The sequence below is a fragment of the Cervus elaphus genome, chromosome 4 (assembly GCF_910594005.1).
Source record: "Cervus elaphus chromosome 4, mCerEla1.1, whole genome shotgun sequence".
In the NCBI taxonomy this organism is placed as follows: Eukaryota; Metazoa; Chordata; class Mammalia; order Artiodactyla; family Cervidae; genus Cervus; species Cervus elaphus.
Window position 1 is genome coordinate 64,959,860 of NC_057818.1, and position 24,673 is coordinate 64,984,532.

General features: G+C 64.2%; 2 protein-coding genes across 4 annotated transcripts; both read right to left on the reverse strand.

Annotated features, from left to right (window-relative positions):
• Positions 1-396: 396 nt before the first annotated feature.
• On the reverse strand, positions 397-11,094 carry EPN1 (epsin 1). 2 transcript variants are annotated; one of them, XM_043900145.1, is made up of 11 exons: positions 10,800-11,094; positions 8,026-8,346; positions 4,897-5,146; positions 4,206-4,330; positions 3,804-3,878; positions 3,285-3,368; positions 2,456-2,759; positions 2,160-2,270; positions 1,971-2,057; positions 1,057-1,314; positions 397-981 (listed from the first exon to the last, which is right to left on the reverse strand). In XM_043900145.1, the coding sequence occupies exons 2-11, from the start codon at positions 8,251-8,253 to the stop codon at positions 773-775; spliced, it is 1,731 nt and encodes a 576-aa protein (XP_043756080.1). In that variant the 5' UTR covers positions 8,254-8,346; positions 10,800-11,094; the 3' UTR covers positions 397-772. The 2 variants fall into 2 exon arrangements, with proteins under 2 accessions (XP_043756080.1, XP_043756081.1); XM_043900146.1 differs by lacking the exon at positions 3,804-3,878.
• A 511-nt stretch (positions 11,095-11,605) lies between these two features.
• Positions 11,606-24,658, reverse strand: U2AF2 (U2 small nuclear RNA auxiliary factor 2). 2 transcript variants are annotated; one of them, XM_043900148.1, is made up of 12 exons: positions 24,519-24,658; positions 20,844-20,979; positions 20,308-20,352; positions 19,959-20,062; positions 19,693-19,844; positions 18,431-18,547; positions 18,169-18,307; positions 15,250-15,329; positions 15,038-15,160; positions 14,794-14,880; positions 14,418-14,666; positions 11,606-12,349 (listed from the first exon to the last, which is right to left on the reverse strand). In XM_043900148.1, exons 1-12 carry the CDS (start codon positions 24,565-24,567, stop codon positions 12,215-12,217), a joined length of 1,416 nt encoding a protein of 471 aa, XP_043756083.1. In that variant the 5' UTR covers positions 24,568-24,658; the 3' UTR covers positions 11,606-12,214. The 2 variants fall into 2 exon arrangements, with proteins under 2 accessions (XP_043756083.1, XP_043756082.1); XM_043900147.1 differs by having other exon boundaries at positions 14,782-14,880.
• Positions 24,659-24,673: the final 15 nt, after the last annotated feature.

A 24,673-nucleotide genomic window follows, 5' to 3' on the forward strand; every position in this document is an offset into this window, starting at 1 on the left:
CCTCGTCCCTTGAGTGTGGCGGGATCCCCGCGAAGCCCGGTAACTCAGGTGTTTTCTGGGGACCCCGGAGGCCTGCAGATCCCCTGACCCAGGGCCCCGAGCCCCAGGCGGCAGGTGTGTGTGCGTACACCGAGTCCTCACCAACAACCCACGAGCCCAGCCCCATTCTCAACACCGTCTATGCCCCACCTCCGGCCTGGTCAGCTTTCCAGATGGCCAGGGGGCTGCAGCCCCACCACCCATGGAGCCCCCTCCCACCCCCGACACAGAACCCCCCACGGCACCCGGAGTCAGAGAAATCGAGGCTCCCCCTACCCCACAAGAGGCAGACGGACTGCAAGCCCCGGACCCCTGGGGGAAGGGGCCGCAGGACCCATGAGTGGGACGGGGTCTCCGTGCCCGTGAGAATTGCCATTTATTCCCGAAGTTGCCAAAATCATCACCGAGGATTCACCGAGGGGTGCGTGAGGGGAGGAGGAGGCTCAAACACTGATTGAGGGCCAGTCAGGAGCTGGGGGAGGGGAACGGGCGGGGCCCCCCGCTCCCCTCCCCCTTCTAATGCCGTGGGAAGGGTCCTCCTCCGGCCAGCACCCTCCCCAGCCGCGTCCAGTTTCTCTCAGGGAGGCGGGCGGGGGACACAGGAAGAGGCTGTAGTGTGAGTGGGCCCCAGGAGGGGGAAGGGTGCTGGGGGGGGCAGGGTCCCCCGATTCACATGCACTCACAACACTGGTCTCCCAGGGAGCAGAATGGGGGAGGCCCCTCCCGCCCTGGATTATAGGAGGAAGGGGTTAGTGTTGGGGGCCGGGGGTCCCGGGGGCATCATGGGGGGCAGGCCAGGGCCCCCGCCGAGGGGAGAGATGTACGTGGGCGGCGCTCCCGCAACCGGGGGCACAGGGCTGATCCGGAGCTGGTTCAGGGTGAGCGTCGCGGGGGGCGCAGGCTGGAAGGGGTTGGTGACGGAGGGACCGGTGGCCGGGGCTCCTGCGGGGAGGAGGGCGCGGCAGTCAGGGGTCTGCCCGCCATCCCCGCGCCCCCCGCCCCGGCAGCCACACTCACCACTCGGCAGGAAAGGGTTGGAGGCCTTGGCCCCGGGCGCTGCGGGGCCCGGCCGGCTCACCAGCGAGTCCAGGTCCACCAGCGCGGCGTTGGGGCCCAGGAAAGATTCGGGCGTCTTGCGCGTGGGCGGCGTGGGCGTCGGGGCGGCCGCGGGTGGGGGGCTCCCCACAGCCTCAGCCAGAGAGCCCCCGACCCCGCTCATGTCGAAGGCGCCGGGGCTGCGGGCAGGCACCTCTCCTGCGAGCAGCTCCAGCTCCCCTGAAGGGACCGCAGAGGGGCTCAGGGGGAGACCCTGAGACGCAGGGCCTGGGAGAGGGGCCCCGAGCCACCCACAGCAGGCCGTGGTCCAGGGGCCAGGCCTCCACCTCAGGCGCACAGAGGGGGCAGGCCCAGCGGCAGGGACAGCTCCTCGGAGGCTGACACACGTAGGGAACGCCAGGCGGGGGCAGGTGGACCAAGTACCCTTAGCGGGGCCTTGTTTTGTTTTTTTAACAATACCAGAACCCCAGCTATGTTGGGGAAAAGGCACAAAAGCAGCTGCAGAGGGGCTGGAGGAGGAGACCCCGGCCTGCTGCCTCCACGAAGAGAGCATCGCTCGGACATGGACAGCGCACAAAGGTCTCCCAGGAGCGGGGCGCGCAGGCCAGGCCGGCGGGCACCACGCCCGTCCTGAGCCGAAACCCCAGCAGGCAGGTGAGGAGGGGTACGTGGCCTGCAGAGGGGCCCTGGGGACACGGGGCGCCCTGCCAGGGTCACAGGCCCAGCAGCACCTGGGGAGCTCAAGAGGGGACGCCCCGCACCACCTTTGCAGCTTTTCCCTCAAAACCTGCCATCACATCAAAAGACACGTGCTCATCTCTGAACAGACGGGTGAGAGAGCAGGGCCGCCCAGCGCGGGCGGGGTGGGGGCTCACCTGTGCTGCTCCCAGAAGCCGGCAGGGCCGTGCGCAGGCGGTCGAAGTCAGAGAACTCGTCGGCCTCCGTGTCAAAGCCCCCCACCACTGTGCGGGGGTCAAGATGGCACTCAGCTTCCCCGGGACCCAGGAGACCGGACCCCTCACACACCCAGGGGTCTGCCCCCCTGCCCAGTCCCCCTCCAGTACCTGCAGTGCCATTGGTGCTGGGCTTCGCAGGGGACCCCCCCCAGGGGTCTGAGAAGGCCGGGGCCGGTGCCCAGGGATCCGAGGCCGGGGTTCCGCTAACTGGGGCCCCACCTGGGGCAGGAAGGAGGCGTGTGAGGCACTGGCACTCTCCTCTGCCCCCTAAGTCAGGTGACCCGCGGCCGCGGGCCCAGCCCCTCCCACCTAGCCCCCATTCGCCGATCCCTGAGGCCACCTCCAGCCCCACAACTACCAGTCCCCCACCCCCAGGGCTGCACACCGCAGGCAGGGGGTCTCACCATCAGAGCCCCCCCAAGGGTCGGGTGCTGGTCCTTCTCCAGCCGCAGGGGCCTGGGTCCCCCCCCAAGGGTCAGCGGGGGGCCCTGCAGGGGCAGCAGGCCTCCAGGGGTCCCCAGAGGCTGGTGTAGGGGCTGGACCCCCCCAAGGATCAGCAGCCTGAGGGACAGGAGGTCCCCCCCAAGGGTCCGAGGCGGGGGCAGCCGTGGGGAGGGCGGCAGCCATGGACACAGGGGCCCCCCAGGGATCAGTGGCAGGAGCAGCAGCTGGGGCCGTGAAGACATCAGCAAGATCCATGAGGGACGACTGCAGGAGGCAAGAGAACGGGGGGTGAGGGGACCCTGGACTGAGAGGGCACCCCGGGGGAAGAGGGTAGAAAAGTATCCAGGAGGAGGGAACCCCAGACCCCGATTGAGGAACCCGGGGTATGGTAGAAAAGTACCCAGAAAGAGGAGGGGACCCCGGGGGATAGAGAGGTGATCCGGGGGGTGCAGAGAACTGCCTAGAACAGGAAGAGGAGTGGAGATGACCCCAGACCAGGCCTAAAAAGAAAGACACTCCCAGAGCAGGAAGGGAAGGGGTAGGGAGGCAGCCCACCAGGAGGCTGAGCTTCCACGCCAACCAGCCCTGAAGGACTGGGGACCAATGCCAAAGCCGCCCCAGGGCCCCTTGCCCCGCCCCAGTTCATGGGCTCCAGGCAGCACAGCAACGCACACACCGATCCCAGGCTGTCCCCGAGGTGAGCCAGGTCCCCCTGGATACAGAGGGACCTCCGAGGAGCAGGGAGCCGTGTGCACACTGAGGTCACCTTTGGCCCAGGGCCACACTCACCTCCTCCTGGCCCGCGGTCTCTCTCTTGCTCTCCTCTATGGCCATCTGCAGCCGCAGGTCATCCCCACGGCGGATCCGCTCCTCCTGATCCACCCGGAGTGGCAGGCGGAGAGGGGTCAAACTCTGGGTGACTGGACTCTCACTGCGCCCCCACCCACCCCCAAATGCATGGCCCCAGAACCCCCACACCCAGACAAGGCGACTGAAAATTAAAATGGGATGTGGACAAAGGTGCGATGTGAAGGGACACGGGGGCGGGGCGGGGGCGGAGTGAGGGTGCTGTGCGGGAACAGCTGGGGGCAACGGCGCCTGACGCAGGGGTCTCCTCCAGTGGGGTGGGGGTGCTGGAGGCAGCGAGCAGGGCGCCCTCAGCCTGGAGCAGATACACACGTGGGGGGGGGGGGGCCGGGGGGACACGGTCTAACACTGGGTCCCCCAGAAGCTGCAGCGGGAGTGTGCGGGAGTGGGAACCTAGGGAGGGTCTTAGGGGAGCCTGGAGGTCGGGGAAGCTGCTCTGACCTTATCGTGCTCCTCTCGGCTCAAACTAAGGGCCAGCTGGAGCTGGGCGTCATCCTCGGGGCCGCAGGACGGGGGCTGGGGGAGAGAGAGCGTGAGGGGGCGGGGCCAGGGAGAGGGGCGGGGCCGGAGTGTGAAGGGCGGGGCCGGAGGAAAGAGTGTGAGGGGGCGGGGCTGGGGAGGGAGAGCGTGAGGGGCGGGGCCCCGTGAGGCCAGGAGAGCGAGCGAACACGCGAACACGCGAGGAGGGAGACAGAGCGGACCTGGTGAAGAACAGCAGAGACAAGCCGGGGTGGGGCCAGTCCTCCAGAGAGGAGGGGGGGCGCAGAGGGAGAGCTGGAGGGGCGGAGGTGAGGCGTGGAGATGGAGACAGAACGGACTCGGCCCGCGGCCCCGCGGCGGTACCTGGTCGGCCTCCTCCTTGCTCATGGCCAGCGCGAGCTGCAGCTGCAGCTCCTCCTCCCCGCTGCTCTGCGGCCAGGCCTGCTCCGCCTCGGGCGGGGGCCCAGAGCCCACGGCTGCGGAGGAAGCTGAGGGAACACAGCCACTGAGACCCCAAGAAGACGGGACCCCACAGGGGACAGAGTCTGAGATGCCCCATGCCCCCAGTGGGATGCAGGCTCCGAGGCTGAGGAGCGGTGAGGCGGCCCCACCTGGAAGAAGGACTGGAGCAAGCAGGGCCTGGGCAGAAGTCAGCTGGTGCAGGGCAGGGCCCTGCGGACCTCCCAGCCAGCCGTCTAAGCTCCCACTCTCGGTTGGGGGATAAATGGCCTCCTTCCCCCTCTCCAGGGTTGGAGAGCTCCCGACTGCTCCCACTAGGGAACCCGGCATCTCGGTCTCCAGGGCTGGGCCCGGGGCTGGATGCTGGGAGGGGACAGCCTGCACAGCTGGCCCCCACCCTGCTCTAGGCACCAGGGGTGAGTGAACAAAGGCTGAAGAGAAAACGGGGGGCAAAGACCAGAGGGAGCACCAGCCCTGCCCTGCAGCCCCAGCCCTCAGCATCCCACCACTCCACCCTGACCACGGTCAGCAGAGAAGCCCCCACCCGTCCGCTGGTGTCTCGCCGCAATGCCAGCCTGGGGTGACCCCCGCTTACCCGTGGCGGTCTGTGCCAGCTTCTCCTTGGTCTTGAGCGCATGGGCGCGCTCCTCCCGCAGCCGGTCCTCGTCGCGCAGCAGGGCCACCAGCTGCCTGGCCTTCTCACGCACGTTCACGCCCTGGTCCTTGCCATCGCGGTCCACGTACTGGAAGTCCTTCAGCGTCTGCACGGCGTACATGTTCTCCTTGCACTGCTGTGACACGCGCTCCGAGCCCGTCTTGATGAGGTACTCCATCAGCGTCATGGCCTGCAAGGGCATCGCCTCGTCACCCAGGGCCCAGCGGCAGTGTGCCCGGCTGGACCTGGACAACAGCCCCCCGGCAGCAGGAACCGAGCCCCAAGAACAGAGTGTGCCAGCTCGCTCACAGGAGCATCCAAGGGGGCAAACCCAGAGCTGGGACTTGGGGAACGAAGATGCTCTGAACGAGGTGGGTGATGACGGCGCGACGCCGAGCCCCTGGATGACAAGGACGAACTGTGGGGCTCGACCTCTGTGTGTCTCATAGCCCACACAGGTGTTCCTGAGCAGCACAGACCTGCCGTTTCAAAAAAACGAAGACAAAAGTCCACGCAGCTGGACCTGGAAGGTCACACTCAGGTGCCCAGTGCACACCCAGAGCCTAGCAAGTGCCGTCTGAGGCAGGGACTCCACCCCCGCCTGGCACGACTGGAGGACCACAGCCTCAGAAGGGGGAAGAAACAGCCTTTGGGATCTTCTCATTTTACAACATGGGGACAAACCTCTTTCCCAACAAGTTAGATGGGAATAGCCCACAGTCCACACCTCAGGCAAGGCCTCTAGGAGCGAGGGAGGCCCCGGCCGCAGTCCTCGGGCAGAGGGCACATGCGGTCTGCAAGTGACACCCGGGCCTCCCAGACCCGCTGCACCGCCCTGGGCTGCCACGTCAGCAGGGGGGCCACCCTGGGGCCACGCTGCAAGCCACACTGGAGTTCACCCGGGTCACGTCTCCACTGCCTTCCCGGGAGCCCAGCCGAGGTCTGGCACAGCTCCCGGGGGTGTGTCGATACGGTTACCAGATTGCTGAGATTAGCCTTTAACCCATCCAGAGGTGTTTACACCTCACCCCGCATGGGGACCACAGGCTCCTGACCCCTGGGCCAGCCGTGCCCTGGGGTTCAGCGGCTTCCCGGGGTCACAGCCACACATGACAGCAGTCCCCGAGGGAAGGGGGATGCAAACAGTATGCGCCGGGCGGCCCGCACACCGGACCGACCACCGCAGCCCAGTCCAGAAGCAGCCCTGGCGCCAGCCTCAGAACTCTCATCTCAGGGCTCTGAGCACTTTGGAACTGCAGTCTGCAGTCTGTGAACACGGGGACGACCTAACCCCCAGGGGAACGACACGTGTGAGCACCGTGCAGCCGCCACCCCTCGCCCTCCGCACAGGAAGCAGGCACCAGTGACCGCGGCCCCGGGAGTCGCCGTCACCACCTCAGGCGCCGTTGTCCCCAGGAGACGAGCTACCCATCCCCGCCCCAGGCACACATGGAGGGCCGGCGGGCTGCCCCACGGGTCCTGGCCATCGGTGTGCTCCAGCAGGGCTCAGGAGCTCGCCCGGCGGGAGCCAGGGTGCCAGTCCTGAGCGCAGCCCCACCCAGGCCCCACGCCGACAGCACTTCCCTCACAGCAGGCGCAGCCAGAGCTCCAGCTAGTGGGCACCGCTGCAAACCTGCACGCCAACGCCGGGCGGGGGGTGGTGGGGGCAGCCTTGGAGAAAGTGCCTCCGCCGCCCTCACGCACAGCCCAGTCACCAGGCCCCGTCCCTCCCCAAGAAGTGACTCAGGCGATCAGTGACCCGAGCAGGGCGTGGCAGGGAGCCAGCGCTGTGGGGCCCTGCAGCCTCCCTGGGCCAGGCGGCTGGGCCAGCACGGACTCCAGGCCACGAGACCAGCGCCTCCCTGTTCTGCGCACCCCACACAGAGCAGACCCTCAACCGCCAAAGTTCACGGACAGGACTCCTCGGCGCTCCTGGGCCCAGGAACCCACTCTCCAGAGGCAGGCCCCAGCCCGGCCACTCCTGGACCCGCCTTGGGATGCCAGGCCTAAGGCCCCCAGAGCAGCAGTGAAACGGGAGAGGGCCATGTGCAGCCGAGTTCCCTTCCCCCAAAGCCTGGGATCGGTCTGTCTGTCTGTGCACTGGATGGGGGCGTGTGTGCACAGCACCGGGCTGGGGCACGCACACGGGCCCAGAAATCCCAGTTCTGGAAAATGGCAAGCGTACCCAGACAGCCATCCCCGCCGTGTGTGTAAGAGCAGACGGTGCAAGCCACTCAGAATTCCACCGTCAGCTAGCCGGTCATGTCCACTGTTATCAGCCCAAACTTAAACACTTGGGAAGGTGGTTGTTTTTTTTAAGGAACAAACCTCAGTTCTCCTACTGGGGAATGATCCCTAAGACCCAGACTTGTTTTCCTTTTTAAAAGCAAGGAATGACTTACAGTAAAACTCCTTCTTTCTCACACAGCTCTGAGTTCTGGCAATCAGACATGGCAGTGTGAGCACCACCGCAGCAAAGATAGAGCTGTCCCGCGCCCCCACTCTCCCGGGGCTACCACCCCGCCTAGAGCCCCACTCAGAGGACCCCGGGGCCGACAGGAGCTGCGGGGGGGCTGGACTTGGGGCACACGGAAGTGGACACGGAGCACCCATGTAGGCCTTCAGAGCGGACCAGCCTAGAACCCGCTGCTTCTTCAAAGCTCCCAAGGCTTGGGGCTCCCCTGATGGTACAAGGGATAAGAATCCAGCTGCCAACGCAGGAGACATGGTCCCATCCCTGGTCCGCGAAGATCCCACACGCTGCCGAGCAACTGAGCCCGAGCACCACAAGCATGAGCCTAAGCGTCCTGGAGCCCGTGCTCCGCGACGGAAGCGGCCACTGCGGCGGGAAGCCGCCACGGCCACGGCAGCCACAGCCCAGCGCAGCCTTAAACAATGGTCTTACTTCTACAAGGGGAAAAACACAAAGCTAAAAATTCTTAAAATCGCTACGTTTGTTGCCTTCACTGAAAAGACACAGAATTCCAGCTCCTCCGGAAACGTGGGCCCGCCTCCGGGTGCCCCCCAGTCAGCTGCCCCCCTTGCCCGGCGGGCCCCCCCAACACTGACCTTGTAGACGTGCCGCCAGTTCTTGCCGTGGTCGTTGAGCCGCTTCCAGATCATGCTCATGATCTCGGAGAAGGCGACCACATTGTAGGTTAGGTCGGCGATCTCGGACATGAGTGAGCTGGACGGGCCCCAGGGGTCGTTGCTCGTGGCCTCCCGCACCTTGATCTCGGCCTCCGAGTAGTTGTGGACGATGTTCTTCACCTGGCGCCGCAGCGAGGAGGTCGACATGGTGGCAGGGGGCGGGGGCGGGCCTCGGGGTGAGCAGAGCCAGGCAACTGGAAGGGGGGAGGCGGCGCGGCAGCGACGGGCGGGTCACCGCATCTGCGGGTGGAGAGGACCTTCGAAACGGGGCGTGGGGCCTGCGGCCGCCTGGCCCTCAAAGCACAGGATGGGGGTCCCACCGCAGCCGGCGAGGCTCCGCCTGAGTCACCCCGCCGTCTCTCAGTTCCTCAATTGTGCCCAGCACCTTCCTGCTCGGGTGGCAGAGCGTACAGGGGAGCCAAGGGCCCTTGGGGCACACCCTAGCCAACACCTCCTAGCCTGCACCTCCAGAGCCTCAGTTTTCTCCTCTGTAAGATGGGGCTTCGATCCAGAGTCTACACACCCAGAGGGAAGCCGGGGTCGGGACGCATGCTGTCCCCGTGCGTGGATCCTGAGACAGCCACCCCGCTCTTCCTCCTGTCCTCCGCTGGGCTCCGCAGGAACCTCCAGCCTGACCCACCCCCACACCAGGGCTTGTCCTCGTGATTTCCTAAGCGTGTCTGACTCGGGCTGAGGCCACCCCCGGAGCCCATGGGGGCAGCAACCACGCAGCTCTGGACAGACGAGGCTTTTCCCAGCAGAAGAGCTGGCCCGGAAGAGCCACTCAGTAAACGGAGCAGGAAGGAAGGGGGGGCAGGCAGAAGAGACCTCCAGAGCAGGTGGGGGCAGAAATGAGGGCACACAGGGAGGGGGTAGAGGAAGGGAGATGGCCAGGAGGGGGTCCGCCGGGGAGGGGGACACGGCGTCCCGAGGTGGGGGGGATAAAGAAGAGTGCAGCCCCCTGGCTGGGCCCCAGCGGTGTGCCAGGCACTCGGGGAGCACGGGACATGTGTGATCTCATTTAACACAGACGCCAGGTTCTAACAGGAGGAGATGGGTCACAGAGCTAAAGCGCCCAGCCAAGGTCACGCACTAGGCAGGCGGCGCAGACTCCGTCCCAGGCCACCTCAGGCTCCAAAACAGGTCCTTTTAACTTAACCTGTGCTGAGGGAAAGGCGACGGAGAAGAAACAAAAGGGGGACAGGGATCCACGAAGCCCTCTGCAGCCCGCGCCCAGGGCCACGCCTGTGCCTCTGCTCCGCCTCACAGGCCGTGCGGGATTCGCCGATGCCTCACGGGGAGGAAGCCAGGCCCGGGCCCCCCCAGGGCAGCCGGGTCCCAGAGCAGGCTCTGACCATTGCCCACAGCCTCTCCTGTGGAGACCTCCTATCACCTGAGTCCCTGCCCAGAGCGCAAGGGAGCCAGGCACTCGGAGACGGCTGTGAATGGTTAGAGGGAAAAGGCCAGGGATAGAGACAGGCCCAGCCGGACACACAGAGCAGGAGAGGAGGGAAGGAGAGAGAAGAGAAAGAGGCACAGAGAAACCTGGGCAGAGACAGGGACAGATAAAGCAGCGAGACAAGAGTGAGGCAGGGAGGCAAGGAGAGAAGGCAGAGGCCCAGAAACGAACAGAGGCTCAGCTGGGACTGAGAAATCAGACAAGGAAAAGGGGAAAGAACAACGAAACCTGGGTCCAAATTCTGGCCTCCCTGGGATTCAGTTTGCTCAACTCTGAAATAAAGAAAAGGATTTCCAGCTGCCGAGTTTGTTGATTAAATACAATGGGAACATAAAGTACTCGACTCCGCGACCCACAGATAGTAGGAGCTCAATAACACTGGCTGATTTTCATTATCAGAAAAAAAACATTTTCGAAAGACGACATGCTATCTTAACACAGTGTGTTTATACTAAAGGGCGTTAGAAGAAATACTCAACACAGCAAAACTAAGACTTCATAGGTACCGCTAAGAAGGAGACTAGGTTTTTCACAATTGGCTGACCCAAACAAAATTGCTACATCAAATAAAAGACAAATGATATGGCAAAATTCTCCAAGAGTTACTCAGATATCAAACCTTAACCGTGTGGAACAGGAAATCTACAAGTAATAATGGGAACCAGAGCTCCCAGCAGCTAAGGACAAGCTAGTGACAGGGGCAGCATCACCTCCGTTATTAGGCACGGCTGCCCTACTATTTTAAAGACTAGGGAACTGTCTGGTCAGCTTATAAATACTACAGGCTGCACAAAGTGGGCCTCTGACTGCAGAGTCGGGCTCTTCACGCCTCACTCATGAACCTGGGAGGAATGCCAGATCCCAGACCAAGCGACAGACCCGCCGAGAGGGACTCGGGGCCGGAGGAGACGAGCACCGGGACAAACAGGACGGAGGACGGCGGACGGCGGCGAGAGAGGCACAGACCGGAGACACGGGCATTAGTCCTGACCCTCCGACGCCGAGACGTGACAGAAAAACAAGACCGGGACAGACACACGGGGACGAGCGCTCTGTGGAAACGCCGAGACACACACGGACACGAGCACCGGCGAGGCCCAGGTGGGGCCCGCGGGAGGCAGACGCGGAGAGACGGACAGCCGCGGGCGATCCAGGCCGGGCGGGCGCAGACACGCGAAGGCCTCCGAGCTGCCCGAGCGCGCCCGCCCAACCCCCGGGGCCCGCGCGCGCTCACCTCGGGCCGCTCACGCCGCGCTCCGGGGGCTCATGGCGGGCAGCCCCCTGCCCCCGCTCGGCCTCGGTGTCACGGGGCGCGCTCCGGGCCTCGGGCGGCGGACGCGGAGCCGCGCTCGGACGCACGCGCGGACGCACGGAGGGCCGCACGTCGACGGCCCCGCCGCCCCGCCGCCCGGGAGGGGCGCGGAGAGCCGGGCGGGGGAGGGGAGCCGCCGAGCGGACGGGAAGCAACCGAAGAAGGCGACGGACCGGAAGCGGAAGTGACCCCGCGACCCACCCGGCCGTCCTGCCTGCGGCGAGTCTGCGCAATCGCCACTTCCTAGCCCCCGCCCTCCCACCCTTCGTCATTTCCGGCGCGCGGGCGCCGTGGCCGGGAACCTTTTGCCTCATTTCCGCCGCCGCCGGGAGCCAACACAGGGGCGGGGCGCAGGGAGAGTCTGGTCGGGAACGCATCGTCTCCAGACCACCCCCGCGCGCAAGCTCCGGGCCCCTGGGCCACGCGCCACCGCCGGCGGTGCCTTGGGCGACCTGAGTTCTTGGGCCCACCAACCCAGCCGGCTGCCCGCCCACCGCCCTCCCCGCTGTCTGCTGGGCCCGTTCACTGTCCCCTGCTCCCCGGGGCCACGCCCCGGCCCGTCCCAGCGCGGCCGGCCACGCAGTCGAGTGTCACTTCGCCAAGGGCACAGGCACCCACGTCGGGACGACAGCTGGGCCTCCCAGAGCCAGGCCTCAGCCTGGGGCCTACGGAACCCCAGAGACCTGGAGAGCGGAGGGTTCACACACACGGGACACGGAGCAGCTCCATAAAGTAAAATACAACAAAATGTTTAATGAGCAAATTCGTCTTAGCAAATATGAAACTGCCACAGAGAGGAGGAGAGGGACAGGGGCCATGGGGTGGGGGGCAGGTCCAGGAGACTAGAGAGAATCAACTACGTAAGAAACCAGGACACCGGGGCGAGGACCAGAGGCCAGGAGGACGGGAGCTGTGGTCCTGAGAAGGAAGGGGCAAGGTACCGGACCGGACAACAAAATTGAAAAGAGTTTGGCCATAAAATATAAACACGCTATGTTTCTACGGTGGGGAAGGGTAAGAGAAAGGGGGTATCCGGGAGAAGACTGCTTCAGGGAGGGGCTGTGGGGGTCCGACCCCGCCCTGCTGTCGCCCGCTCCCCGCCCTTCCCTCTGTGTCTGTGGGTGCGTGTGTCTGTGTGGGTCTGTGTGCGCACTTCCCCAGTTCCCGCCCCGCCCCAACCCCAGCCCGCCCCCACCCTTAATTGCTGCCATTCCAGTTGCTGCCGGCTGTCATTCGGCGGTCACTCCTCTGCCCATCGTCTTCAGAGGGGGAAAATGGGGGGAGCAGGAGAGGGAGAAGCCCCCAGCCAGCTCCGCCCCTGCCCTCCCCCGCCGCCTCTACCAGAAGTCCCGGCGGTGGTAAGAGTCGGGGTCACAGTATTTTGTGACGACCACTCTGTTGGCGAACTTGCGACCCGTCAGGCCCTGCATGGCTTTCTGGCAGTCAAACACAGAGGTGAACTCCACGAAGATCTGTAGGAACAAGACGAAGCTTGTGAAGACCCAGGCCTCTCTTAGCTCCCTCTCAGCAACCAGCAGCACCCACCCAAACCCAGAACTTCGCGGGAGGAAGAGGGCTGGAAAGCGGCCTCACCACAGGTGTAGGGACATTCACCCAACACCCTCCAGCGCCCCAGGATCAAAGACAGACAAAACACAGGGGCGTGGAGAGCAGAGGCAGGCTCGAGCCAAGAGCCGAAAGGGCCGGGCACAGGGCAGGCTCAAGGAGAGCAGTCTATCGCACTAGGCACCCCTGGGTGCTCCCCAGTCCCCAGGGGCCATGGTGTCTCCCCTAGACAAGGGATGAAATAAGGAAGGCTCAGCAATTGGTATTCACACCCAGGCTGATTCCAAAGAAAAAACCTGAACCATGATCTAGTCACGATATCATCTTGCTTGAATCAGCAGCTGACAGAAGTGGAGGGAAGGGCAGACACAACCAGTCTAATTCGGAACAAGGGGAAACGGAGAATTCTAGAAAAGACGCCATGCTTCGACAAGCAAAAACGGCTTGCCGAAAAAAGAAGAGTCTGGATCCAACCTGCAGGGTTCTTACTTTGATCAAAACAACTGTAAAAAGACATCTTTGAGACAGTAAGGGAACTCAAACATGCCTGGGTAGAGAGATACGAACGGTTATCACGTGGGTTTTTTAAAATAAAAATGTTTTAATCCTGTTTATAGCAGTTCTCAGCCAAGGTGGATGTGTCCCCAGGGGGCACCGTCACGCCGGGCGCGGGACAGACCAGCTCCTAGCGTGTGGAGCGGGATGGGCCCAGGTGGCAGCACAGAACCCAGACCCGAGACAGCAGCGGCTCAGGCAGAGAGCAAGTGTGCGAGTGACACGAGACATGCTTTGTTTCAGCAAAGGCACAGAGGAGGAGCTGGGAAGCTGGAGGGGGAAATTCAGACTGTCAGGACCCTGGCATCCTGACGCTGGCCGATGGGGCGCTCTGACCCGACTTAAGTAGTATTCCGTACAGTCACTATCACCCTGACCATTTCTCTACTCCTATGTATGTTTGAAAAGAATGACAATAAAGTTTAGACACAAATCTGACAGGCGGATCCCAGAGACCGGGTAAGGTCTTCCCATCCATTTCCCCACCAACACCTCATGGAGGCATCTCCTGGGCAAGCCGCTCCTCTGCCCCAGGGCCAGTCCATCCAGCAGGCCCCACACTCAGAAAGCAAGTCCATCCAGCCCTCTGAGTCCACAGCACCTCGCTGGGACCCCAGCCCCCGGCATCACCCCTTCTCCTCTGACCTGCTCATCTCCCTGCTTCTCAGCTTCCGTCCTGCCCCATCACCCCAAGTCTGAGCATGTGACGACCCCCGCCCCCAACACACACGGACCACAGGGTCCAGGCACTGACACGCCTTCTCCCCATCCTCCTGCCAGACAATGGCAGACTGTCTGCAGAGCCCTGAAGACCACCCTGCCGTCACCCTGACCCGGGAAGTTCCAGCTCCGCAGGGCTGCACGCCCCCCCCCGCCCTCCACTTGAAGACCTCACGGAGGTCTCCTGCACCTGCCCCGGCTAACCCCGTGCCCTCAGTGCTGCCCGCTCAGGACCTCCTGTGGGCCTCACCACTGCCACCCTTCCTGCTAAACCAGGGGCCCCACCCCGCCCCCAGGCCCCCCCAGACGCACGAGACAGCAGCCAGGGTCACAAGGCACACACGCTCCCCAGGGTATGGCAAGGTGCTGACACCCGAACGCTGGCAGGGCCAGCGTGCCTCAGCGGGCCGAGAATCAGAGTCTGGAAACCAAGAAGCGAACCGGGAGGAAGAGCTGGGGGCTCCCAAGCGAGCGTAGCCGGCCCGGGGACGGGGGCTGCAGCTGGGAGAAGCTTTTCACACTGTGCCCGAGGAGAGCCGACCACGCGCACAGGGGCACGCAGGAGCAGGTTTTGCGGCAAAGTTGCTTCGCTGCAGAGACGAGAGCTCGGCCGCAGCATTGCACCGCTGCCTCACACACTGCCAGGGTCAGAGCAGCGCACACCTGTGTGTGGGGGTGTGTGCATGTGTGAGCACGCACCTTCCCGCAGCCGGGCACCTCCACGCCGTCCACAGGCCGCGGGATCTCGATGGACTTGACGAGCCCGTACTTCCCGCACTCGTCGCGCACGTCCTCCACGATCTCCTCATACTCCTCGTCATCCAGCAGCTCCTCGGGCAGCACCATGTTCATCAGGCACAGCACCTCCGTCGGGTGCCCGCCCATCTGCACCTGCGAGCTCATCAGGCCGGGCACTTGCAAGGTCACGGGGGTCTGGTTGATGGTGCTCTGTGGGGAAGCGGAGGCGGGGGTCATGGGGTGCCTGCCCCCAGGGTGGAGGGGCCCGCCAGCACCCCAGCCCCTCCCCGCCCCCGGTGCCCCGAGCCAATGGAAGATGACGTGCCAGGGGGCTCACCAGCGTGGCATTCTTGGCGCCCACACTCGCCCTCTGGACCAGCAGTTTCTTATCTCCCAGCTGCATCCCATTCAGCCCTGCGATGGCCTGTGGTGGGGCGGAGGGCCAGGGCAGGGAGAGGTGGTCGGGGTCAGAGCCGGGCTACAGGGCGGGCAGGGCACGGCGAAGGGGGAGAGCTGCGAGCCCCGTGCCTCGCCCTGAGGGGAGACTGCAGCGGGGTCGGGCGTGCCGGGGCCGGGCTCACCTGGTCCGTGACGTTGATGTCCACGTACTCACAGAAGGCGTAGCCCTTGGAGAGCCCGGTGGCGCTGTCCTTGACCAGGTTGAAGGCTTTGAGCGGCCCAAACGACGTCAGCAGCTCTTTCACCTGCGCGGGCGGAGGTGCCGTCAGCTTTCGGGGTGGGGGGACTGGGGCGCCATCAGCTTTCAGGGCAGGGGGAGAGGGCCAGGGCCTACCTGGTCGTCATTCAGGTAGTTGGGTAAGCCCCCGATGAACAGCTTGTGTGCAGAGTCCGGGACCACGGTGGACACGACTCCTGGCCAGGGGGCGGGGGGGGACAGGACAGGTTGCAATTCCCGGCACGGTCATCATGGGGACCTGGGGGATGTCTCCGGGGGGGCCCCCGCCTGGCCACCAGCCCCCTCCTCAGAGCACCCAACACCAGCGGGCACAGCCGTGCACTGAGCCAGGTCAGCGACCACGCTCGCCCCAAGCTGTGGGAGCTCTCAGCCCCCAGGGAGGGTCGCAGGCCACGGCCTCGCCTCCCCTCCCGCTCTGGCCCCAGCTAGAACCCCCGCCCCCCCCCCGGGCCTGCCGCCCTTGCTCCTGGTCCTGGCCCGGCGGTACCTTAGGCCCAGCGTTCCGTGTCCGTGAGGCTGGGCTGTGCCTACCCCCTCAGCACCCTGAGCTGCATCAGGTGGGGGCCCCTCAGCGGAGCAGGCCTCAGAACCACCAGGCACCCATTGGCCACGCCCCGTGCTGAGCACCCTCCCCCCGCCCCCCACCGAGTCCCCCAGGGTCCTCCACCTCCCAGGGCCTGCACCCTGGCCGGCCAGCTCCTGACTGCCTTCAGGGCCCACTGCAGCCGGCCACCCAGCCCAGAGGACCACAGAGAAGCAGCATTCCACCCAGAGCAAGGCTCCTTCTGGGGGGATGGGGGGCGGATGAGAACAACAGGCTGGACTCCGGGCAGCCTAGCTCAGGGGAGCGCAGGCCGCGTCCCGGCCACCACCGCCCCGCCGTGGTCACATGGTCCTGAGGTCATGCGATGCAGACTGAGGCCCCGGGCCATGCGGGTGCCCAGAGCCCACGCCCTGCCCAGCTCTCCCGCACGGGCACCAGGTCTGGCCTCACACGCCTGTTCTGCCCCTCAGCTCTTAAGCCTCCCCAGGTGTCGCCACCTCCTCGGCAGGAGCCCTCGCTGCCCCAGCACCAGCCTGGCCCGCAGGACGGACGGAGCCCAGGGCGGGAGCCTCCCAAGGCAGTCAGCTGTGCCCAGAGCCAAGGGCCAAGCCTGGCCCCAACCACTGCAGACGCCTCCGGACAACACAGGTGCACAGCCTCAGGCCGCACCCCTTCCATCCAGGGTCCTGAACTGTTTCTTCTCCAACCAAAAGCATCTGTTGAATTTTATCAAATGCATCTCCCTGGGGCTTCCCAGGTGGCTCAGTGGTCAAGAATCTGCTTGCAATGTGGGAGACCCGGGTTCGATCCCTGGGTCACGAAAATCCTCTGCAAAAACGAATGACAACCCACTCCAGTATCCATGCCGAGAGAATCCCACGGACAGAGGAGCCTGGCGGGCTACAGTCCACGGGGCCACAAAGAGTCAGACAGGACTGAGCGACTATCACTTTCACTTTCTCCCCTTCAATCATACAGTCAGATTTTTCATTGGAGTAGAAAGGAAAATTAAAATACTATGTTTAAGATTTGCCTGGTGGTCCAGTAGTTAAGAATCCATCCACCAACTCAGGACACAAGGGTTCAATCCCTGGCCCGGGAAGATCCCACTTGCTTCGGGGCAACAGAGCCCACACAACACAAATACTGATGCCTGAGCGCCCTCGAGCCCCACAACAAGAGAAGCCACTGCAACAAGCATTGCAACTAGAGAGAGTCCTCAAGCAGCAACAAAGACTTGCAGAGCAAAAGACAAAGTTTTAAAAAAACCTCAAAATTACAGAGAAACTTCTCTAGTTTGAGAACGCTTCATCACAGGCAGAATCTGGCTTCCTGTCCCCTCCACAGCCCAGGAAACACACTCCCCGGTCACTGTGGCTGAACCCCCATCCCCTCCATGGAGGCAAATCCCAGGAGAAGAGACCGGCCGCAGTGACAGAGCCAGGCTCCCACAGGAGAAAGGTGACAGGCAGGCCTGCGCGCCACTCTGAGGCACTCTGCAGGTGGAGGGCAGCTCTGCAGTGCAGGGGCAGCTCTAACCCTGTACTACAGGACAGTCACGCCGCCGCCACACCCACAGGGCACCCCCGGACGGCGCCTGGCACGGCGGGCTCGGGCCAGCCTCCGTCAGCAGGATGCTTAGGATGCATGCGGGTCACCAGGAGGCACGGAAGCACGTCCTGTGGCCTGATCCCCCCAGACACACATGCACAGAAAACATGGCAAGTCAGCAGCAGGCCACGGCCTCCCACAAGCTCCCGAGAGCGCTGGCCTCCCCACACTCTCAGTGGGGACCAGAGAAGCCAGGTGGTCCCCAGGGGCCGCCCTCACTGCGCCCCACGCCCCCTGGCTTCACCAGGGGAGGAACGGACTGCTTCCATAAGGCACCCTTGGGTGTGAACCTCAGCCAGCACAGACTGTTCTCCACCCAGGGCGTGGTGACGCACACAGGCCCACCCTTCAGCACAGCCTGCAGGCCCAGTGCGGCCACGTGCCACGCCTGCATGGTCTGAGAGCTTTCCAGAAGGGCCTTTTACACTGTGGGTGTTACACGGCCCCCAACGCCAGCATCTCTGGACACTCAGGCCCGAGTGATAGAGAAGCTTCATCAGAGACAACGCAGCTGCAAAGCACAGCGCCTCTCCGGCCCAGCAGAGAGCAGACTCTGGCCACCCAGGCCTGCTTTGCTGCCCACCTACCCAGATGGCACTCACCACGGAGGGGAGTCCGGCTCCAAGCAAGGGGTGAGCGGAAGCCCCGAGACAGGAAAGGAGGGGACAGCCACCCATCAGGCCCGCGGAGGAGCTCAGCGGACACACGGGCATCCACATGGGCTCCAGCATGCTTGCACTGACCTGATGGCCCAGAGCATCCCACTTCTCCCAAGACCCTCGGCCTGCCCCAGCCCCTGACAGGCTGAGAGTCCCCGGGCTGGCCCTGCACACCCTTCAGGACCCCCCAAGCCCACTCACCAGGCACGTAGACAGAGGGGTTCTCCGACATGCCCGGCAGGGGCTGGTAGTCATGAGGCCTGCGGATCTTCAGCGACTGGCCCTGGAAGATGATGCCGTCGAAGGCCATGGCCTGGGTGGTCTCGTCCACTGAGCGGAACTGAAGGAAAAGACAGGAAAGGAGGTGGTGAGGGGCCCATCAGAGCCCACCCGAGGGTGCCAAGACCGTAGCCGGGTGGCAAGCAGACTGCAGAAGGGCCCAGTGGGAACAAGGCCTGCTCACCTCTAAGAAGGCAAAGTTCTTGTCCTGGTTAATCTGCACAGCCAAGACGGGGTTGCCGGGGGCCTGCGTCAGCCCCCCCAGCCGCATCTGAGCGTTGAAGAAATCCATCATGGCCTCCTGCAGAGGACAGAGGAGACAGGGGGGGGCGGGGAGGGGAGGTGGAGAGAGGAGGGGAAGGGTGAGAGAGGGAGACACAGAGGGGTGTGGGGGGGTGTGGGGGACAGTGGAGTCCGGGTGGGGGCAGAGATCAGTAGTGGGGACAAACGCAGAAGAAAGATGAAAGAAACAGGGGCGGCGGGGGGGGGGGGGGGGGGAGGGCAGCACAGGAGACAGCCAGGGGCCAGAGGTGTGGGGACAGCCACGGGACCCCAACCGGGGAAGAAGGGAGGTCGTCAGAAAGAAGCAGGAAACAAGAGGGAGGGGCGAGAAAACAGAGACGGAAAGTGTAGAAGAAACATCCAGTGGCGACAGCAGGAGAGAAATGGCATGAAGTGGAGCACCAGCAGGCAGAACACACGGAGGGTCAGAGAGAAGGGCAGGGCGCAGGGCGGGGCAGGGAGGGGGGAGAGAAGAGTGATGTGGAGGGATCTGGTCCTGGAGTCGGGGGCTGGTTTATCAAATGCAGCAAAGTGCAGGTTGAGAAAGTCAGAATGGACCTTACTTGCCTTCGCCGATGGTAGCAAACTTTTTGTTGCTACGAGGGATCTCAGCCCCACAATATTTCACTTTAAAGAGAAATGGAAACAACTCTTTGATCTCGGGATTCTCGGGGCGCCACGGGAAGGGGTAGGGAGAGGGGAGGGGACAGGAGCGGTGGGGAAGGGGGGGAGGTCAGGGCGATCAAAATCAGAGCAGCGACCATGGAGGGGTGGGGGAGAGGACGGGGAGGCGGCAGAGAACAAGAGGCGTGTCAGAGAGGCTGGGGCGTGCGTCTGCGTGTGTGTGCGTGCGTGTCTCCCTCTCTGTCTCTCTCCACACGGACTCGGACCACGGACTCGTGGGTACCTTGTGTGTGTGCTTGATCCCTGGGCAGCTGGAGGAGGCTGGGGAGGGGAGACGGGAGAGGGAAGAGGAGGGAGGAGAGGGCCACCCAGCCCGGCCCCGGGCTGGCTCAACTCCATCGTCCATCGGGGAGGGGGCCGGTGGGCCTTGCAGGCGCAGAGTCTGACCCGTGCAGGCTGGGGGAGGGAACGGAGGGAGGGAGGAACAGCGGGCACAGGAAGGGGGGGCAGGGGGGCAGCAGGGGCAGGGGAGGGCAGTACCTCAGTGATGCCGAAGGGGATGTTGCCCACGTAGAGGCGCCGGGCCTGTCTGGTCATCTGGCTCCCGACCACGGGCACCGGCGTCGGCGTCACAGCCAGACCGTCGGGGGTCATGGTGGGGAGGAGGGCGGTGGCTGGAATCTGACCGGCAGCTTCAAGAGGGACAGAAGGGGTCAGAGAACATGGGAGCACCGCCACCCCGGAGCTGGGTCGGCTGAAGGCCTCGCCCCTCCCCCCCACCCCCTGAGTCCAGGCGCGGAGCCCACCTTGCATGGCCTTGTACTGCATGGGGGTGATGTGTTCGAAGCCCGGCGGCGGCACGTCCCAGTATTTGCGGACCTTCTTCTTCTTCTCGTGGCGGGGGGAGCGACTGGGGGAGGCGGGAGGGGAGAGTGGGGCGGGGCGACCTCAGTCTGACCAAAGGTGGGCCTACGGGCCCCCCAGGCTCCCCTCGGCCCCCGGCTCGGCTCTCCAGGAGAGAGAGGACGCGGTCAGGGCCAGCCCGTTCCGGGCAGGGGACTCTTCCCGGTGCTCGGGCGGGCGGGGGAGGACAGGGCGGGGTGCGCGGGGGAGGCGGGGGAGGGCGTGGGGGGAAGGGGCAGAAGAGAAGCTCACATCAATCCACCGTGCTCCTCTTTAGCGCCTCTGGTCAAAGGTTTGCTGGGGGTGGGAGGGAAAGGTGTGGGGAGGGATGACTGGGGACCCTCATCTCCCCCGGACGCCGCACCCCCCCGAGGGCACTGAGCCCCAGGGCTGGGGCAGGGCATCGCCCCCAAGTCCCCCAGCCACGAGGAAGGAAGGAGGGCCGGACAGACCACCTTCCAGCTGGAGAGGCTGAGGTGGGAGGAGGCGGGGCACCCCCCCACCCGCCCTTCCACTCGTGACAGAGAGAACGGGGGGCAGCCTGGGAAAGGAAGAGGCGTCAGAGCAGAGAGCTGTCCCGAGAGACGCCTCCCTGCCCTGGGAAAGCAGAGCGCAGCCCGGGAAGCCGACGGAGAACCCAGACCAGACAGGGGAAAGGGGGGCCTGACCCCCAGACTCGCCCCCGGAAGCCCGGCAGAGAGAAGAAAACGGCCAGACACGACAGCAGAGCCCCTAGCCCCGCGCGGATAGGGGCCTGCGGCCCGGACGCAGCCCTGCCGCCCTGGTACCTGCGGCGCCGCCTGTCCCGGGAGGCGCTGCGCTGGTCCCGGTTGCGGCGGTCACGGCTCCGGCTGCGACGCTTGCGGTCCCGGCTCCGGGAGCGGCTGTGGCTGCGCTTGCGGTGCCGGTTCTCCTTGTCGCGCTCTGCGGGGAAAGGGCCGTGAGCTGGGCGGGGGCAGCCCGGCCCGCCCGCCCCCGAGGCCGCGCCCCAGCCCGGGAGGCCACCCCCACGGGGAAGGGCTCGCGGAGGGCGGGGCGGCAGGCTTCCTGTCCATGAGGGAGCCCGAGGGCCCTGGGGGCCAGGCGGGAGCAGTTACCTGAGGGAACAGGGCCTAGCAGGGCCCCGGGGCGTAAGGTACCTGAGTCTGCTCAGGAGGAGCTGGGGGGCCAGAGAAGACAGAGGAGGCTGGCTCCTGGTCCCCCTCCAGGGCTGAGGGGCCTGACCCAGGGTCGTCCCTGAGAGGGGCAGGGCTAGACGCTGGGGAATCAAGAGACCCAGTGATGTTTTCCTGAAGGGACCCGGCGACCCCTCAGGAGAGTCCTCCGCAACCAGCCGGCCCACGCCCCACCTCCGGGCCCGCGAAAGGCCGGGCGGGGCCGGGCAGCCCCGGGGGGCGGGGCACCCACCCGTCCCCACCCACCAAGCGAAAACGCCCTCCTGGGAGGCCCCGCCCACCAACCGAGGACCTAAAGTCCTGGAGGCCCCGCCCACCGCCCCGGGTGTTAAAGACGCAGGAGCTGGGTGGGGTGGGCGCTTGATCCACCGCGCCCCACGGCCGCTACAGCCGGGCCTTCAACCTCCCCTCCTTCCCCCAGCAGCCCGCCACCCTGTGAGGCACGAGGCTCCTGCCCCACACGGTCTGTAGCCCAGTCCCTCGGTTCAAAGACGACACTGGTTCCTCCGCTATGCTCAGACTCCAGTTCATTTTACCAGGAGGCGGGGGCAATAAGGAGAGGCTGTCAAAGCCTCACGCGTACTGCTTCAACTCTCATGCTCTTCCGATGCAACTACCGCGAGCTTTTATGAATGAGTTTTAACACTAAAACAAGCTACATACGCACCCGGGAAAGGAAAAAACCTCGTTGCAAACATTCAGATGCTGTCTAAAACCAGACTCTGCTGGTTTTACTCCCCGGGTTACTGTGGGAAAACACTTGGGGAGGGGGGGATCTCGCTCACAAAAGACTGAGGCTCGGGGAGGTCACGTGACTTTCCCTGCCCAAAAAGCCTGGATACAGGTGAAGCCTGAATGTGAACCCTTAAAGTTCAAGGGCAGCTAGGCAGGGACAATACCTCTAAACACGAAACAGGGAGACCCATTAGGGCCTGGCTAGAACCACGAGTGATGGTGGAATTGCCTCCTCAAAGATGAAAAAACTTAAACATGAAAAATACATCCAAGACTGGTACCAAGAGGGACGGGCAAGCAGTGTGAGGAGCGTCCTGGCCCTGGGAGGGGGGTGGACGACAACGGTTCTGGGCCTCTGGCTCCCCACTGCTAAGTCAGGCAGAGACCCTTCCCTGCAGCTGAGGCTCAGAAACAGACAGGCAGAGAGAGGTGGTCCCACAGGAAACAGCGGGGCCTGCCAGGTGCCGTAGACACAGACATGGAACCCAGGTCTCAGGGGCTGAGGCCTGGAGGACGCAGGACCGCCAAGACAGACTCGGGCAGAGCAGCACGTGGGCAAAGCTGCCCCATAAGGCAAGGGTAACCCCCGCCCCCACCCCCAGGAAAAAAAAACAACACACACACACACAATGATCCAGCACAGATCAGAACAGGAAAGGAGCTCGGCTGCTCTAAATGCCATGGCCACCTCGTTGTGTGAACAACTCACCAACCCCAGGGACGTGCCCAGGCTGAGGGGACACCCAAGCAGAGACCAGACCGCGAGTGTCAGTGCCCCAGAGCAGCTCCATCAGCTCTGGCTGTCCAGCCTGGCAGGACGCGTCTCTGCAGCCCCGCAGGCTCAGGGGCCGTTTCAGCTATCCTGCACAAAACCGTGCAACAGCAACCAAACTCTAAACCCGTTTTCTCCTCTTATTTAAATGAGGCTCGCGGGCACCCCTAGGTGTACGGCTTGGGGACATCTGAAATGCGCCTCCACACTTCCTCCGAGTGAGCCCTTACACTAGGAACGATTTCACCGTTGAAAAAAGTATCACTTACTGGGCACTTAAAGGAGGCCAAGCCACATGCCACACACTGTCGGCATGTTGCCCCGCTGAATCTCAGCTCTGCCTCTGATCAGCTGAAATCTGGGAAAGCTTTTATTCTTGAGCCTGTTTCCTCCTCTGCGAAGGGCAGGAAATCACTTCAGCCTCACAGAGGTGTTACAAGAATCCACTTAGGAAAACTGCAGAAGAGCTTAGCAATGTGCGTGACACGTGGTGGGTGCTGTAAGCTTAACTATTATTACTGTTAATTCCAACATTCTAGAGACCAAAAAAAAAAAAAAAACCAACAACAAAAAGCCGTCCATTACACGAAGGAAAAACAGGCCCACAAATACTTGGTAACTAATTAGGTGCTAGAACCCGCGCCTGCGCCCCTCCACAGTCCGTGCTGTTAAGCAGTGCATCACGTACGTGACCGACACCCTGTGGGTGCGCTTCCCCAGGCACAGCCTACTGATCCAGCCACCCCCTCCCCAACTTCGGGCTGAGCCAAAAGGGGAATCCCAGCGCTCCTCACTAGGCGCTCCAGACACAAGCAGAGTAAGCCTCAAGCCCGCCACCTTCCCTCGACCTAAGTTTAAGTTTCTTCACTCTCAAACCGGATTAAGAAAGCAAGGAAACCTGCTAACTGTCCTACACCTCTCCCAGCGCTAACGTTCTTGGGGTCCCCAAACTAATCACGGCCCCGTGCTTGGACTCGGCGTCTCCCGAGGGGGACGCGCCTCCCGCCCTCCAAAGTGAAGCGAGCCCCCTCCTCGCTCAGTGCCCAAGTGTCCGCTCCACGCTGAGATTTAAGAGGCTGGTGCGATAGTGCAGGCCGTGGGGAGAGATGACAGGCAAACAGTCCGCACTGCGACCGCCGGGGGAGCCAGGGCCCCGAGAAGGGGTGCAGGGATGCGGGAGGGTCACGGAGCTCGGACATTGCGGCCCTTCCACCGGCGCCGACGCTGGCGCCCGACCCCAGCGGCCCGCGGGGACCAGGCGGCCAGTGAGCAGGACGAGGGGCAAAGGAGCCGGGGCGAGAGGTGCTCCCCATGCGGCACTGCCAGCGCCCACGTGAAGGGGTACCCACGACCGCCATTTTGGAACAAAGGGGGCGTGGAGAACCAGGCCGAGGACCCAGCCGGAAGCGGAAGTGCCAGTGCGTCGGGCGAAAAGGAGTTGCGGGACTCATCTATGCAATCTCCTTTCCAGATTAAAAAACGCGTAAGTCCATAAGGTGACACCATGCGAGCCCGCCGCGCCGGCGGCGCCTCCAACGCGGACCGCGCTGGGCGCGGAACGGAGCGCGATGCGCATGCGTCCAGGTCCGCGCCCGCCGCCCCCGCTCCGCCGCGCGCGGCACGCCAGGCGGTCACGTGAGCAAGGCGCGCGCTGCGGGACGGGAGGGGGGGTGCGCCGCGCGGCCCTGAGAAGAGGGGAAAACGACGGGGAAAATGGCGGGGGACACGGAGGGAAGCCAAGAGCCGCCCCGCCCGCTGCCCCTATCCTCCGGCGCTCTCACCTTGCTTATTCTCGTTGAGCTGCCGCTCGAACTCGTCGAAGTCCGACATGCTGAGGCGGCCGCGTAGGGCGCTGTGCAGCTTTCGCTTCGCCTTGCCGCGCGCCCGCTCCGGCCGCTTCGGCTACTTCCGCCGCTACCTTCGGCTACTTCCGGCC

What these genes read in the sequence shown, in the direction of transcription:
- U2AF2 (XM_043900147.1), bottom strand. Translation starts at nt 24,567, where the DNA reads ATGTCGGACTTCGACGAGTTCGAGCGGCAGCTCAACGAGAATAAGCAA. An exon ending in AGAACTTTGCCTTCTTAGAG is followed by an intron (nt 18,308 to 18,430) that starts GTGAGCAGGCCT and finishes CTTTTCCTTCAG; the next exon opens with TTCCGCTCAGTGGACGAGAC. An exon ending in AGGTGCCCGGCTGCGGGAAG is followed by an intron (nt 12,350 to 14,417) that starts GTGCGTGCTCAC and finishes TTGTTCCTACAG; the next exon opens with ATCTTCGTGGAGTTCACCTC.
- EPN1 (XM_043900145.1), bottom strand. Translation starts at nt 8,253, where the DNA reads ATGTCGACCTCCTCGCTGCGGCGCCAGGTGAAGAACATCGTCCACAAC. An exon ending in ACTGGCGGCACGTCTACAAG is followed by an intron (nt 5,147 to 8,025) that starts GTCAGTGTTGGG and finishes ATGCCCTTGCAG; the next exon opens with GCCATGACGCTGATGGAGTA. An exon ending in GCCGAGAGGAGCACGATAAG is followed by an intron (nt 3,369 to 3,803) that starts GTCAGAGCAGCT and finishes CGGGTGGATCAG; the next exon opens with GAGGAGCGGATCCGCCGTGG.